Genomic DNA, 15,690 nt, shown 5'->3' with positions numbered 1-15,690 from the left:
CCCTGAGTTTCCCGGAAAGGTCAGGGAGAGCCTGCTGGCCGCCACCCCACATGTGAGGGGTCTCGTCTGGGTCACTGAGGCACATGGTCCTGGGGTGACAGTCTCTGAGCAGCAGACTCTTGAGTCTTTGCGGTGAATGATCCTGCCCAGGACAAGGGGCTCAGCACGGTGCTTCCCTCCGTGCTGGGAGCTGTTCCCACCGTCCCCTGGCGTCCACCGCCACTGACCAGGAGCAGATGAACACATCCAGACTTGGTAGGAAGTGACTCTCCCCAGAGGGCTGGTCCGGCCAGAGAAGGGATTCCCAGCACAGGGCCGCAGCTGTGGCCCGGCAGGCCTCTGGCCTCGAGGGGTGCCAGCCCCCCAGGAGCGGAGAAGGGCTTCGTTTTACAGGAGTGGAGTCGGGAGGCCTCCAGGGACCACAGGCCTCTCACCCTGAGACCAGCCAGTCTCGGGGGGCCAGGCTGGGAGGGAATCCCCATGCTCGGACCCCGTCTTTATGGAGCTGCTCCGATTTGGCTTTCCCCACCCCAGGGCCATGGTCCACGGTCACAGGGTCTGCAGGTTTGCGGCTGTGGTTCCTCCTGGGGGATCCCCCACCCCATCAAGAGCCTGCAGCACAGTCTCTACCATCTGTTTATCAGGACCCGCCCTTTGGGCCTCACCCCTGCGGGGGGCCTGGGCTCCCCGTCCCTGTGTGTCCCCTCCTGAGGACGGGCCCAGCCTGGGGTCCCCCCGCACCTTCCCTCTGCCACCCAGCAGGGCAGCTCCAGCTTCTCCGCCGCTCGGCAGCCTCTTCTTCTGAAGCCGAACATTCCTCTCCCTCTGTCCTTCCCGGCTGTGTCCTGTACAGCGTTTCTGGTTCTGTGTCTTCGGTGTTAGGTGTGTGTGGAAGGGGGAGGTGGCCATGCCTCCCGGCCTTCTCAGGAAAAGCTGGGCAGGGGCCACAGGTGACGGGACCAAGGCCCAGGGGTCACACACCTTCCTGGAATGAAGTCCGGGTCCTCCTCTGACGCCAGCTGCCACCTGTAGGAACCGAGAAGGGCTGGCAAGGGGACTGGGGCGTGGGCCGGCCGACACCGGGACCTTGTTTTGGGGCGTGGGGAAGAGACGTGGCCACACCTCCCTTAGACACCAGGGTTCTTGGGAGGCTCTGCACCAGCGGTCACACAGGCTGGGGTTCGGACTGAAGGGGAAGATCTCGATTGTGGTGTTCGGACAAAAAAAGAAATGAAGGGGGCACCTGGGCGGCTCAGTCATTAGACGTTTGCCTTTGGCTCAGGTTGCGGTCCCAGGGTCCTGGGATCGAACCCCACATCGGGATTCCTGCTCAGGAGGAGACCTGCCTCTTCCTCGCCCTCTCCCCCTGCTCGTGTTCCTTTTCTCTTTGTGTCTCCCTCTGTCAAATAAATAATAAAAATAAAATCTTAAAAACATAAATGAAGGAGTATGCACAAGTCACTATACATCTAGGTTAGGAAGCAAAACTTAAATTTAAATCTCCATAGGCATTTATTCTGGGGAAATACTGTTTTGGTACCAGGACTGTCTCCCTTCATAAAGCTATTTTTGAAACTAATAGCTTTTTATGGAACTAATAGATGCCAAATATTTTATTTCAGTTCTGAAAGGAAATCTCAACCTCTCAGTATTTAACCCCTACTTTGTGCATCGAAGGAAAACACACTCCTTGCTCATTAGGAAAAGCATGAATTGTCCCAGAGTCAGAGGATACTTGCTGCCTCCCAAGAAGAATAAAAATATATTATTACTTGTTAAAATGGCAAACTAAAAGTAACAGCCATTGTCCCAAAATGCCCTAAGAAAAATAATAAGTAATTTTATTGTCTCAAGTCTAGTTTACGTATCAAGAGGCCGGAGGACCCCTGGCGGCCTTCCCTCCTTACATGCCGTCGTGGACCTGCCACATGTTCGTGTTGACTCCCCTGGTCACGAGTTTGAGGCTTCCCCAAGCTCCCAGACATGCAGGTGGAGCCAGGGGCCTCCGAACCGGGTGCTGACAGCTCAGTTAACCAGGACTCAAAACAGTCCAAGGCACAGAGAAAGGAGAAGAGCTCAGAGACCCCTGGATGCCTGCAGGGATGCTGGGGGTAGGCTGGAGCCAGGGGAGGGTGCTGGCTGTGCGGAATGAAGGGCCCCCACTCGGCCTGGCCTTCCCGATGGGCCACGCTGGCTCCTGGGGCCACGCCCTCCATGGCCAAAATGTCACCGCGCCTGGCTTCTCTCGCGGGGCTGGACATCCTTACTGGCAGCAGAGAGGCACGCACAGTCCTTCTCTGGGAGCGCTCGAGTCTCTAGATGCTCTTCTTCAAAGACAGAGAAGTGGTTTCCAATGTCAGGAGAGACATAAGGAGCATATTCCTAAATAGAAGGAAATGTTAAAGTTCAACGCAGAGAGGATTGGCCTTTCTCTTCTTTATTCTTAGGAGCACTTCCATATATTAGGGTTAGTGATCTTTTATCTGTGATTTAAGTTACAAGTCTTTTTCCAAGCTTGTTATTTGTATTTTTTTTTCTGAAATCTCTTAGCCACACCAAAGCTTTTTCCCCTTTAACTTAATTATAGTTACAAAGGTCACCAGATTAGAGAAAAATAGACCCACATCTTCTAGTAATCCTGTGGTTTATTTTTTATTTTTTAACAAGTATTTCCATTTTTAAAAAGATTTTGTTTATTTATTTGAAAGAGAGAATGAGAGAGAGAGAGAACATGAGAATGGTGAGGGTCAGAGGGACAAGTAGACTCCCCACCGAGCAGGGAGCCTGATGGGGGGTTGGATGCCAGGACCCTGAGATCATAACCTGAGCCGACGGCAGACACTTCGCCAACTGAGCCACCCAGGCGCCCCTCCTATGGTTTATTTTTTACATTAAACTTGTGATCTGTTTGGGATGTATTTTAGAATTATTAATGTCTTAGGAATGGAATGATTTCACCTTTTTCCATGTGCCTCCTCAGGTACAGCCACAACACTTAGTGAAACAAGCTTTTCCCCAATAATCTGAGATGCCTTCTTTATCCTACAAGCCAGGTGTAGTTGGGTCTAATTCTGCATTTGTCTCGGCTCCCGCAGGTGCTGCGGGCTCAGGCTTGGCAGCCCCTCCCCCCCATCTTATGTAAGCAGATGCTTCATTGTGTCCAGCTGCTGTGTTCCTGAGTAATGACTCGATACAATGTTATAAAGTATGGGTGGTAGCACCTTTGACCTTGGCTTCATGTTGGTGGGAAAGACCTGAGTGTTTAAGTAAGATGCTCGCCAAACCTAAACTACTTACTAATTAGGAAAAGTCTGCTGACCCCTGCAGTGGACTAGAGCTGTAGAAGACATTGGGCCAGTGGCCATGGGGATGCCTTGTTTGAATCATGAGTTTTAAAAACCAACAGGAAAAGTGAGCTTACTGGAGAACTGGAGAAATATCAGAGAACCCAGACTAACTTTGAGGGATGATGTTAAGGAATAACCATTAATTCTTTAAAATGTGGTAATGGTAACTACCATCATGATGTTTTTCGGAAGAGTCTTCATTCTTTTCAGATGCGTACTGAAACATTTGCTAGGTCAGCTTCCACAGGCTCCCAGTGTGGGGCTGCGTGCTTGCGCCAAGTAGCCTGCCACAGGGAATTCTGTGATAAGTTAAAAAAAAAAAAAAGATTCAAGGGGTCCCTGGGGGGCTCAGTGGGTTAAGCCTCTGCCTTTGGCTCAGGTCATGATCTCAGGGTCCTGAAATCGAGCCCCTCATCAGGCGCTCTGCTCTGGGGGGAGCCTGCTTCTCCTCTCTCTCTGCCTGTTTTTCTGCCTGCTTGTGAACTCTCTCTGTTAAATAAATAAATCAAATTTTTAAAAAAAAAGACTCAAGGGGCCCCCTGGGTGGCTCAGTAGGTTCAGCGTCTGACTTTTGGTTTTAGCTGAGGTTGTGATCCCTGGGTCGTGGGATCAAGTCCCGCATTCAGTGGAGGTTCTGCTGAGCGCAGAGCTTGCTTGGGATCCTCTCTCCCCCTCTGCTCCTGCACCCTTCCCTGCTCTTTCTCTAAAGTAATAAATAAATAAATCTTTAAAAAAAAAAGATTCAAGAGCTCAGCACCATACCACTTGCTCCAAATGCCTTCCTGATCAGGCACAGTCATTTTATATGCTCAAAATTACTGCTGCTTCTGGAGATACTCTGGGTCCATTGGCCACGATGAGACATTCTGAAAATGGAAGAAGGAATATTTGGTGCCAGTATCCAGACGTCTAAGCTTAAATGCAAAGCACATGGGCTCTAATACAACAGACCACTAATGCTTAGTTCATACATTTGGGAGTCTGGCCCCAATTCTGCTTTCAGCTGCATTCTAGTCTTGTTTCAAATTGTGGGACGAGCTGCACGTTTTAGAAGCTCCTTCCTACTTAGCTCTGTTTGCGCGCTTATAAACATGGGACTCTCGTCTCCAGAGCCGCCATTCAGTCCCATGACACGGACCGGCATTCTGCGGAACTAACCCGGGTCTAGGAGAACACCGCCTTGGAAAGCTTGAACATAAGAATTAAATATTACATACTCAGTGTTGCCCAGAGTATGATTTTTACATTATTCTTGTTGGACCCATTAAGTGGACCTAATTTAGTCCCAGGATAATTACATGGTATCCTTTCTTCTCTTCTTGCAGGCTTGCTTTTTCTTTCTGCTTTGCAAGCGTTCATAATTGTGTTTTTATGACGGAGGAGACATTTCTCCAGTCTCTCTTAACCCCTGTTAGCCTGAAAGGGAATGGATTGATCTCTTACTGTCGCAGTGATGGATCCTGACTGTGCTGGAGGCTTAGATGGGGGTGGGTGAGGCTCTCCTTCTCCTATTTGGCTCCTAACGTACATCTCTCATTTCCCTCTGCGCCTCAGGGTTTATGGTCCGGCCGAGTCCCAGCAAGTGGTGTTTGCGGATGTGTGCCCCCTGCTTACGTCTCTCTTGGACGGGTGAGTTGACACATCTTCAAGGTCGGTGATCAGAGTTACGAGGAACTGTAAGTAGGTCTCACTCGTGTTACAGAATGTGACCTTGGAGTCGGCGCATTTGTGACAATATTAGAGCCAACCCATAGTCCCATAGCGATGACTGTCCAGTGGTGGGGGAGGGGGAGTTGTCTGCCTGCCAGCAAGAGGGCCACCCAAGACTTGAGGAGCAGCTGTCAGAGGGCTCCTACTCGCTGGTCCTCATGCACGTGAAGACAGCAAGCGGCTTCCCTTGTGCTCTTTGGGACCCTCCCTGCATTTTAGAATTTTCAGAAAGGCTGTGCTGCGTGTTGACACTGGACCAAGGAATGCATCAGCCCTTTGGGATGAGAGCCCCTGGCTCCGGACACATGACTGCCAAGTCCCAAGGCCACGGGTCATTCCTTCTGAGTAAAGATCACATCTTTATGCGGTGGGAGCTGCTGCTGGCGCCCTGCACTCAGGGTCCATGCGTGGCTTCCTGGCAACAAATGGAACCAGGTTTATGTGGCTGAGACACAAGACGCCAAGACTTCCTACCTTGGGATGCCGGGAAGAAGCCCAGTTGGGCGGAGGAGCCTGCGTTCAGCCGCCTGAAGAAGGTGTCCTGGTGTTGGCCCAACAGAGGCTCCCACAGCCAATGTCCACAGACCAGAAGCCATCAGCATAGCCCCACTTCTGCCCACGGGGCCCCCGCAACCAGAAGCTCATCCCAGGGGCCTGAAAGGCACAGGAGGCGATGGGTCATGTCCCCACAGGAACCCCGGGCCTCCCCTTGCACCCACCTGTGGGGCCAGGCCTCCTGCAATGACACGGTTTCTCCTGACACCCTTCTTCTGGAGTGCTGGGGCTCTTAGAGGCAGCCAAAAAAGTTCTTCTGTGGAAAATGATAGGAGGGCTCTTTTTTCTTTTTTTCAGTAGGCCTCTCTTAAGTAAGCAGATTCCAGAAATGAAAAAGACATAGTGGTTAAATGATCTTTGCCAGACTAGCCTTTCCATCCTAAATGTGAAACAGACGGCATCATTCTAAGTGCTGGGCTGCTTTCTCCAAGAGGCTTCTGCATTCCTGAGGGTTCAGAAGGTCCCTGTAGGGGCTCTGGCTCTGCTGAGGCCAAGGTGCTCCCACTGGAGAAGCGGCCAGCAAGCCCTCAGGGAAGGTGCGAGATGGGAACGCGGCGCAGCGAGGTTGTTGTTGTGAAGACCTTGAGACTTCTCCGCTCCGGAAGACCAACAATGCAGGGCGGTGGCCGGGAGGTCCTGGCTCGGTCTTTGCCCTGACAGGCTTCCTGCAGGACTGGAACAGTCGGTCCTGGAGGGAGGCCCCATCGCTGTGCGAGGCAGGTTTAGTTAGCAGGAGCACTGGCCCCACTCCTGGGAACAGGCCTCTGCTCGTGGGACTTGCTGGGGCTGCCTCAGGGGAAAAATCCTTCTGATTAAAGGTCCGTCCATGAAATCAGACACTCGAGGTGGGGCCTGCGTGGGGACCGTCTCGCCCCTCCAAGACCGGAAGGGAGCATCAGGGCTCCGGCTTCAGCCCCTGTAGGCCTGGATCAGCCATTCCTTCCCGGCCAAGGTTACACCTTTGTATCATTTATATGTTTATATCGTAAATGCTTATCCTATCATATAAGTTCATATCTATTTTAAATAGTCTTTTGATGTGATGTTCCGATCTCCCCACTGACGTTTCGGGCTGAAGAGACAGCAGGAAGGAAATGTAGGGAGGCAGCAACTGTCCCTGTCCTCGTGACGTGATCCAGAGCTGTTGGGGGGGTGGGCAGCGCGCCTGTCACGGAGACCGCGTTGGCGCATTCTGGCTGACTGCGGACACGGAGTCATCAAGCCCCTGGAATAACAGAGTCTAAGAACAAGTAACGGGGGAAGCATCTGCTGCACTCAAGGTCCCATGCGTGACGGGGAAACCCCGGGGAAGGGTTGTTTCACCCGTGTTAGAAGCAGCCCGTGTTTACCAAGATGAGCTCTGTCGGGTGACCCAGCCCTGCCCTGACGGAGTGGGTGGGGAGGATGAGGGGTCTTGCGGGGGGCAGGGGGGACCCCAGTGTGGACCCTGTGTGCCAGCCGTGGGTGCCCAGAGGAGATGTGGAGTCACGGAGGGGAAGCAGGTGCCAGCGGGAGCGTGTTGAGCGGGTGTAAAGGTGACTGTGGTTCGGCCTGACACTGCGTGACCAAACGGCCCCAGGGGTCCCGCGAAAACCAGCTCCCGTGGAAGCCCGACGTGCAAGGGTCAGGGAGCAGGAACGCAGAGCGACGGGTGCGGTGCACGGACTTCTGCGACCGAGTGAGCACTTCCTGAGCACACAGCTCAGGACCCAGCGTGCTGCGGGCTGTGCTGACGTCCCGTCGGGTTTCAGGTACAACGTCTGCATTCTGGCTTACGGGCAGACCGGATGCGGGAAGAGCTACACCATGCTGGGTCCGCTTTCTAAGGACGAGCACGGCGACCTCGGCATCGTGCCTAGGGCTGCTGGGGAGCTCTTCAGGTACGCAGGGGCTGTGAGCTGAGCAGGGAGGGTGGGAGGCGGGCAGCACGGGCAAGGGAGGGGCGGAGCGCGGCTGTTTGCAGAGTTCCCCACCCCCGCAGCCCCACGCTCCTACCAGAATGCGTGCAACCCAGTGTTTAAACGCTCGGGGCCTCAGTACCACAAATACTAGAAATTCTTATGGCACATTTATGTTGAAATTCTGTCGTTAAGACAAAACATTTTTTTTTTAAGTCTGCTTTTTTTTTTTTCTTTTTAAAGATTTTTATTTATTTATTTTGTGGGGCCGAGGGAGAGAGAGAGTCTCGAGCAGAGTCCCAGCTGAGCATGGGGCCTGACCCAGGACTCGAGCTCACGACCCTGAAATCATGACCTGAGCTGAAATCAAGAGGCAGATGCTGAACCGACTGAGCCACCCAGGCGCCCCAAATCAAAACTTCTTGCAAGGGCTCCCTAGCTGGACAGCCTCCCTGGTCAGGAGAGGGTAGAGCTTGGAAGTTTTCTGTCCGAGATTGGGACGGGGACAGAGGGAGACCCCCATTCCCTGTCCTTGCCTCCTGGGCCTGGAAAGAGGGGACACATCTGGCTTTCTTCTTCAAAGTTAGGGTGAGCCGGGCCCTGTTGAAGATGCTTCTGTTCTGGGAACACCTTCCCAGAGGGCACCCACCGCACTCTCGTGATCTTACCAACACAGTTACTCCTGGAAAAAATTAGTAACAGGGTGTCCTTGACCGCCCGAGCGACCAGGGAATCCAGGAACAAAGCTGGGACATTCCGTGCTCTGGGCCTGGACACTGGCCGTCCTTGCCTTTGGGGGCCGCTGTGCGCCACACTCATTCTCCCTCCACTCACCCTGCTCGGCAAGCGCCGTGGGCTCCCTCTGCGACCGTCGTGCTGTGTCCCGCGAATCCTTCTGCCCCCGAGAGAAGTGTCTTCCTGCCATAGGTCTCCCGATGGGCTGGGTGCGTTCCAGGCCCCCCGCCCCCTCAGATTCGGGGTCTGTCTCTGTGTCTTCTTGCCGAGCTTCTCGTGGCTTAGAATCGCGGCGGGACAAGGGGGAAGAACCCCACACACGCCTCATGTGTTGAAGCGTCTTCAAACCAATGTTCCTTAAGTGTTAGTGCACACGGAGAAGGCGTTGGCCAAGTTTGTTCCGCTAACTACGTCAGAGAAGCACGTGTGGGGACAGGTGAGGCTGTGCTGTGTAGCCACCGCTCTGGAGGTCTCAGTGGCGGTGAGGCCGACGAGGGCGCCGTGCAGGGGCCCCACTCCCGCGTGTGTGCCTGTGGGCGGAGGGGCGGAGGGGGTGTGGGGCGGGCACCAGCCCTGCGGAGGACTTCCCCGCTGGGAGCACGCCACCCCCGCCCTCACGGCTCGGCCCGGGAAGGCTCAACGCCAGCCAGCCCAGGCCTCGGGGTTCCTGGGGGCGAGGCTGGGATCCCGGGTGCCAGCGCCCTCCCTCTGGGGACACGGCTCTCCATCAGGTGTTCGGTTGTTTCGGGATTTCAAGGGGCTGGGACTGTAGGGGGAGCCCGAGGCGTGCTCAGGAGAGGACGTTCTCCTGCTCCGGGGAGACCTCACCTGGCAGCAGCCACGTTGCTCGGAAGCTGAGCAGTGGCCACGGGAGGCCACGGCAGAGCCGCTGCCGCTCTGGGCTTTGCTGGGTGTCACGTGGAAGGAGGGGTCCCGAGAGACCAGGAGCCGTGGTCTTGCGGTGTCTGCCGCAGAGAGGGGGACCGGGGGCCACTGCCATTCTGGGCTCCAGGGTCCTCGCTGGTCCTGCCGCTCCGAGCTCGTTCATTCCTGAGAGTGCCTGGCCCCTTCCGAGCCCGGTGACGCCGCGTCCTTCGTAGCCGATCTCCACTTACCACCGACGTGAGGAGGCTCTTCCACGCGGCGGCTGATGCCCCAGGAAGACGGAGCACATGACCCTCGACAGCCCCGGAGCGACGCCGTGAGGATCCGGGCGATGGCGCGGGACGAGGGGCTCCCCACTCTGTGGCCTCACGGGAGCCCGCGCGTGCTTCTGTGGAGCACGCCCCACATGGCGCTGTGCCTGTCCCTGCGTGCCGCCCGCTGACCACTCGCTTCCTCGAGGAGAAGCCCGGCGCCTGCTTCATCGGCGCCGTCCGCGGAATCGAGCCGTGCTGCCAGAGGGACCCGCGGGCCAGCGAGTGACCTGGTCGAGGACTTGACGGAGTGGAAGAAAATCTTCAAATCAGCTCCCTGGTACTATGTAGATGAGAGATTCCGAATTCGGGTTTTGCGACCTGGGAAGACACGGCTGTTCCCAGAGGGGACGGAAGGGCAGGCAGGGGTCAGGCTTGAGCACGTGGTGGCCGGAGCTGCGGGGGACCCCAGCCCCCAGCTCGGCTGACCTGGCTCCTCGCTCTTCCCACAGTTACCCTCAGTCTTGTCCACAGACCCCAGCGCAGAGGACGACCCAAATCCGAACTCAGAACCGAAAATTATTCTTAATGGAGAATTTTTCTTTCGTTTTGGACTTTCTTGTTTTCTTGACTGTGTCGTTGGAAGACATTAGGTGCTCATTTTATTCCGGGCTCTGTGGAGCTCCTAAGTAAGCTCGATCCGTCCGTGCTGGCATGAGACGCCGCGTGTTCCGTCAGCTCAGAAGCGCTCCTCCCACACTGGCCTCCTGGCCCCGGGCACAGAATTTCTTTGTGGACAAGACAGCACTGTCGTCCGACTCCGACTGGTCTCGCCGTGCACGTGTCAGGCAGGCAGTGGTCCCGGAAGACAGGGCGGCCGCCGTGGGCTGTGTGGGCAGTTTGGTGGCAAGGTGCTGGCAGCGACGTGGGCAGGAGGAGCCGCGCTGGTGGTCACTCTTCCCCTCACTGGGGTTGTGGGGTTTTTCTCCAAGTGGGTAGCGTCAGTATTTTTAAACCTCTCCACGGTCGGCACACAGCACTTTACCAGATGCGTCGGAACAAGACGTGTTGTTTCTGAGAGGCTGGTGGGCTGTCAGGAGGGCACGGCAGGACTGGGCTGCACGTCAGGGTGCGAGCCGGGCTGCGGAGGGGTCTGCACGCAGTCCTCCCCGGAGCAGAGCTAACCCGGCCCCGGAAAGGCGCCGAGCCCTCCTGTGGCCGCGGCTGGCTTCGGCCTTCTGCCGATGGAGGGGCCTCGGGCCGGGGGCTGGCTGCGCGGCAGCGGCGTGTTCTCCCTGCTTCCTGCATCCTGGGCTTGGGATCCTAAGGGCCCTTTCTGGGGGCCGAGATCACTGATCCAGATACGGCTCAGAGAAAGCCGCTGTTCCCAAGACGGTAACCCCCCGCAGCTGGACGAGGACAGGCCGTCGTCCCGCGGTGGGAGCAGGCCGTCTGGTGCCCCCAGGTGCCCGCCCGCCGGGAGTCTCGCTGCGAGGCCGGACTGTAGCCTCCCCCTCGAGACCGCTTCCCCGGCAGCTTTCCTCACCGGGCGGCCCAAGTTCCACAACGGCTGAGTCTCTCGTGTCCCACCCCCCAGGCTTATTTCAGAAAACCCATCCAGGAGCCTGAAGGTTGACGTGTCCATAGTGGAAGTGTATAATGATGACATTTTGGACCTTCTGGCCAACGAGCGGCGTCCAGCGGTGTCTGGACCCCCGTGGGAGGCGCCGATGACCAAGGCCACAAAGCGGGAGGTGTCACCGCCGACCCGAGCGTGAGTACTCAGCCGTGGCCCGGCCTCTCTGAGCGGGCGGCAGCTTCCCCAGAACCCCGAGTAAGTCCAGTGCGTGGGCCAGACCGGCATGTTTATCGCTGGAAGCTTCTCTGTGTTGCCTTAGAACGCATCTGCATCTTTCGACTTGCTTTAGAAGTTATCTTTTTAAAATCATAATGACAACAGACACATTAACTAACCATTTAAAATATCCTGATGAGAAACGTGGGGGACCGGTCCTGTCCCACATTGCAGGCGAGGGAGCGGGCTCGCCACAGCGGACCCCCACCCCCCAACCCGCGGTTACCTGCACACGCCTCGTGTCCGCTTGTGCGGGTCCGTATTTGAGAGAACACAGTAAACCTCCGTGTGGTGAAGAAGGAAGTCTCCTCGCGTTGCCCGATACACCTGTTCCCTGGATCCACGTCTGGGTGTTGGGGGCGCTGCAGGGGGCAGGGGGAGGGTCTCCTCTTGCTAATGAGGTTGGGGGTGAGCCTGTCCTGGGCTCTTAGAGTCAGTACGGGAAGCGTCTGCAGCTTGTTCTCGCATCTGAAGAAAACTGGGTGCCTTGAGCCGTGAGCCTGCACGGGGTAACCCAACCCTCAGCTTCTACTAAGACTCGCAACGACCCAGGTCCCGCTGGTGGGATGCTCTGAGTGGCTGTCATGGCTCAGCGGCTAGAGCAGGGACGCGGACTTCTGCTGGAGTCCACAGGGCTGTACTACATAAAGGAATGCGGGTCTGGAAAGTGCGGGCCCAGCTGACCACTCCAGAGGAAAGCCGTGGAGGACGCGCCAGTGAGGCCTCAAACAAGGAAGGGGTTTGACTTGCTGTTTTGTTTTGTCTAAGACGCGCTTCAGCCTGCTTTCTTCCAGTAGGTCGGCTTGGTCTGTGGGAGAGGGAGGGGGCGTCCCTCGCCGCCCCGCGGGCGTCCCCATCCCCCGTGTGCTCCTCCAGGCCCGTGCGCAGTGCGGAGGACTTCGTCGCGCTCGCTGCTGGAAGCCTGCGGTTCCGGGCACGGCGCGCCACTCGCGTGCACGCTCGTTCTTCCAGGTCCCACCTGATAATAACGGCCACTGTCACCGCAGCCCCCGCCGGCAGCAGCCCCGGTAAGTGGCCGTGCGTGCCCAGGCAGGGGTATGGAGGAGAAATGGCCCGCGACCTGGGGCTGGAGGTCGCAAACACACCTTCGGGGGATCTGGAACCCGGGCTGAGAAGAGAGGGGACCGGGGCTGTGGGGGGAGCGGAGGGCACGGCTTCGTTGGACAGGACACAACATGGAGGACAGGCGCATTTGTGTCTGGGAACGGGATTCCTGCTCCGTGAGGGAGACTGTGTGACTTGGGATTAGGAAGTCACAAACCAGCATATAAAATGGTGCCAGTTATGTAAGAAAAGCAAGGCACATGTTGCGAGGGTCATGCGTCCCAGTCGGCGAAGACGGGGCTGGCACCCAGGGTGGCCTGCGGGACTCGCAGAGCACGAGCCCCAGGCTGGGACGGATGGGTCGAGCACCAACGTTTCTGCAGGGTCCCGGTGCCACAGTGCACCAGCGGGGCACGGCTGCCCTAGGGCCCACTTCACATGCGGTCACACGGACGCCCGGTCCCGGTGGGCGACACGCCCCTGACCCCGTGGCCATCAGGGCAACCCAGGCAAGGGGGGACGGGGGCGGGTGGGAGCGGCACAGACGCCTGACTACCCTGTGTCCCCCGAACTGCGCCCGATGGCCCCAGGGCCGGGCGCCTGCCGGGAGGGCGGGGCTGTGCGTGGGCAGGCGTAGCCCAGGGAGCTGGCGGCTGCCAGCCACGGTGAGAAGGCTGTGGAGACCAGAGTGGTAATTTTTTGTGTATTTTTTTATGCTTTCCACAGTGAGTATATAATTTAGATTTAAAAAAATCTCTTTAAGAAGACCACTTAGGATTAACGCTTGATGAAATGGACCCACGGCGAAGTGAGGAAGGGCTTTGCCAGGACGTCTGTGGGGCCAGGAGCCAACGGGGGGGTTCACCTCCTCGGGTCTCCGTGCGCGTCATCACTGAGTACTTCCGGGAGCGTCACTCTGTTCCTGGGACCTCGTGGGCACCGGCCTGCCTTCTGAGGGTGACGCTGTCCGTTCCTATGTGACTCAGAGAAGCCCCGTCCCATGGCCAGACCCTGCCGGGCTGTCTGTCCTAGGAAGCGCCCTCTGGAGTGCAGTCCTTCTGGAGGAAGGCTCGCTCTCTAGCACCGCGGGAAGCTGAGGGAGGCCTCGTGGACGTCACTCCTGACTACCCGTCACCCCCTTGCAGAGGACGGGCAGTCACTTGGACCACGGCTCCAGGGGCGGCCGGCGGGCGGCAGAGCCTCGCCCGGGCCCCCCGGGGCCCAGCGAGTGGGAGAGCAGGTGCACGCCAAGCTGCAGCTCGTGGACCTGGCGGGCAGCGAGTGTGCAGGTGAGCCCGGAGCGGGCGCCTCCGTCTGGGGCCAGCGGGGGTGTGGGCGGCCTGAGCAGGGTTCCCGTCTCGAGCGAGCTCGCCCTGCTCCGTGCAGGCCATCAGAGGAGAAGGTTGGTGGGACCGAGGGTCCCCCCACTCAGGGCTCCCGTCCCGAGAAGGGACGGTGTGCTTTCCCTGTTCATTTCTTGACGTGGCCAGAGAACTCGTTGCCCGTGCTGACCACAGGATGGGGGCTTGATGCTGTCCCAGGTGTGTCTGCAGTGACAGGAGCGGCCCTCAGGGAGACTTCGTTCATAAACCGGAGCCTGGCGGCCCTCGCGGACGTCCTGGGGGCCCTGGCGGAGCACAGAGACCACATCCCCTACCGCAACAGCCAGCTCACTCGCGTTCTCCAGGACGTTCTCGGTAACGTGAGGGTCCCCCACCCGGAGAGGCCCCAGACCACAGGATGCCCGGGTGCCACGCCACCTTGTCGCCTGCCCTGGGGGGCCTTGCTCCTCCTGGCCATACCTCCGTGGGGGACGTCCCGGCCCCCAGGTCACTGTGGTCCCCTGTGTCACCGTGCAATGGGCTGCTTGGTTTGCACGAGCCTGGCGAGCTCTCCGAGTAGGTGCTCGGCTTCTTCGTGTCCTGTGTCCCATCCTGTCGGGTACGTGGAGGGCTCGTGCTGCTGAGCCCTTGTGCATACACGAAGCGTGCTGGCCTCTGGCCCATGTCCCCTTGTTCGTGCCGTGCATTGGTTGCAGGTCCAGAAACCCAGGCTGAGGCCCTCACAGAGAGCAAGACTGGAGGGGACAGTCTGCTCTTCTCCAGGCGCCACTCGCTCTGAGGCTAGCTGCGATAGAATGTTCTAGACTTTCCATGCGGCTCCTCTCTCTCTGCGCAGATGGGCTTTCTCCTCAGGATGAGGCCGGGCTGCATCCAGTGTTCACGTTACAGCTTCTTCCTCTAAGAGGATCCCCGACGCACGTGGCTGGGCGCAGGGCGGCGGGGCTCCCGGGGGCCACACGCAGGCCTTGCCGTGGCCTCCCCGTGTCTGCGCGGCTGCTTTCCCGCCCGTGTGTCCTCCCTCAGCTCTTCCTTCTCCCCGGTGTCCAGCAAGCCAAGGCAGCCGGCCGGGGACCCCGCCAGCGCACACCCACACCGGGCCCGCGCCGCCAGCCGGCACCCCACTCGTCGCGGGCTCGGCAGGGGCTGGCGATGCCAGCTTTCCTTGGGTCTTTTCACAGGCCGTTGCTTCTTCTTTTAAAGGAGGGGACGCGAAGCTGCTGGTGATTCTGTGCGTGTCCCCCTGCCGCAAGCACGTGGCAGAAACGCTGCGGGTCCTGGGGTTTGGGGCCCAGGCGAGGCACGTGCAGCGAGGCCCCGCCGGAGGGGGCGAAGCCGCCGCCCGGAAACCCAGGTGAAGGAGGGGCAGGGTCCTTAGGGTTAGCGGGCTTGCACCCCGGCCAGGGGTCTCCCGCCATTACCGGACGACATATGTGTCCTAACATAAGCTCGTTCACCTTGGACTCCACGAGCCTGTTGTTTTCCCAGGAACCAGTGACACACGCTGACCTGTTGTTGCCCAGCGAGAAGCCGGCGGGTCCCAGGAGCCCTGGGGGCCCGGGAGGTGGGGGTGGTGCTCTCGGGCTCTCAGGGCCAAGCGGAAGGAGCTGCAGGTCTGCCGGCCGGCGGGGAAGCTGTGAAGCCCAGACGGGGCTCCGGGGCTGGGGCAGCTCCGAAGCCACAGCCCGGGGGCTCGGGCCGCCCTCTGACCCGCGCGCTTTCCTCAGCGGTGAAGCCCGTTCCCGCGCCTGCAAGACGCCGGGTTTGCGCAAACACGCCTCAGAGAGCAGATGTTTCGTGTCGTTATTCCTCCTCGTAATGGCCCGCCGTCCCCAGCCAACGTCCCAGAGCTGGCCGTGATGGGCGACACATGGCGGGGGCTCTCCGCGCGGGGGTCGTGCATGGGATCCGGGACCCTGGCGCAGCACGAAGTCCCCTGGCCAACTGCGGGCCGTGCACTGATGGAGAAGCACGTGTCGTGCCTTCCCCTCGGCCACAGGGACTCCTTGGGTGGAGGCGGCTCAGAGCTGGTCACAGAGCGGCAGGACA

General features: G+C 58.4%; 1 protein-coding gene and 1 long non-coding RNA gene across 6 annotated transcripts in view; one reads left to right on the top strand and one right to left on the bottom strand.

The window, feature by feature from the left end:
• The window catches only part of KIF25 (kinesin family member 25), a 44,350-nt gene extending 28,881 nt beyond the window's left edge, over positions 1-15,469 (top strand). Inside the window, exons 9-16 of one of the 3 annotated variants that reach the window (XM_059176520.1) lie at positions 4,902-4,976; positions 7,364-7,492; positions 10,979-11,155; positions 12,113-12,264; positions 13,447-13,590; positions 13,843-13,998; positions 14,845-14,995; positions 15,130-15,469. In XM_059176520.1, coding sequence (XP_059032503.1) covers positions 4,902-4,976; positions 7,364-7,492; positions 10,979-11,155; positions 12,113-12,264; positions 13,447-13,590; positions 13,843-13,998; positions 14,845-14,995; positions 15,130-15,139 — 994 coding nt within the window. In that variant the 3' untranslated portion in view covers positions 15,140-15,469. Of the gene's footprint in view, positions 1-4,901; positions 4,977-7,363; positions 7,493-10,978; positions 11,156-12,112; positions 12,265-13,446; positions 13,591-13,842; positions 14,996-15,129 lie in introns of those variants that run through there. The other 2 variants (XM_059176519.1, XM_059176521.1) reach the window with 2 other exon arrangements.
• On the bottom strand, positions 1,816-6,624 carry LOC131833351 (uncharacterized). Of its 3 annotated transcripts, none has more exons than XR_009354411.1 (3): positions 4,791-6,624; positions 4,110-4,213; positions 1,816-2,382 (listed from the first exon to the last, which is right to left on the bottom strand). It is a non-coding gene; the product is annotated as an uncharacterized LOC131833351 (long non-coding RNA). The 3 variants fall into 3 exon arrangements; XR_009354409.1 differs by having other exon boundaries at positions 5,532-6,613; XR_009354410.1 differs by having other exon boundaries at positions 5,777-6,612.
• Positions 15,470-15,690: the final 221 nt, after the last annotated feature.

This window comes from Mustela lutreola, chromosome 6 (genome assembly GCF_030435805.1).
Source record: "Mustela lutreola isolate mMusLut2 chromosome 6, mMusLut2.pri, whole genome shotgun sequence".
Classification (NCBI taxonomy): domain Eukaryota; kingdom Metazoa; phylum Chordata; class Mammalia; order Carnivora; family Mustelidae; genus Mustela; species Mustela lutreola.
The sequence above is the reverse complement of the archived record's forward strand: the minus strand, read 5'-3'. Positions and strand labels throughout refer to the sequence as shown.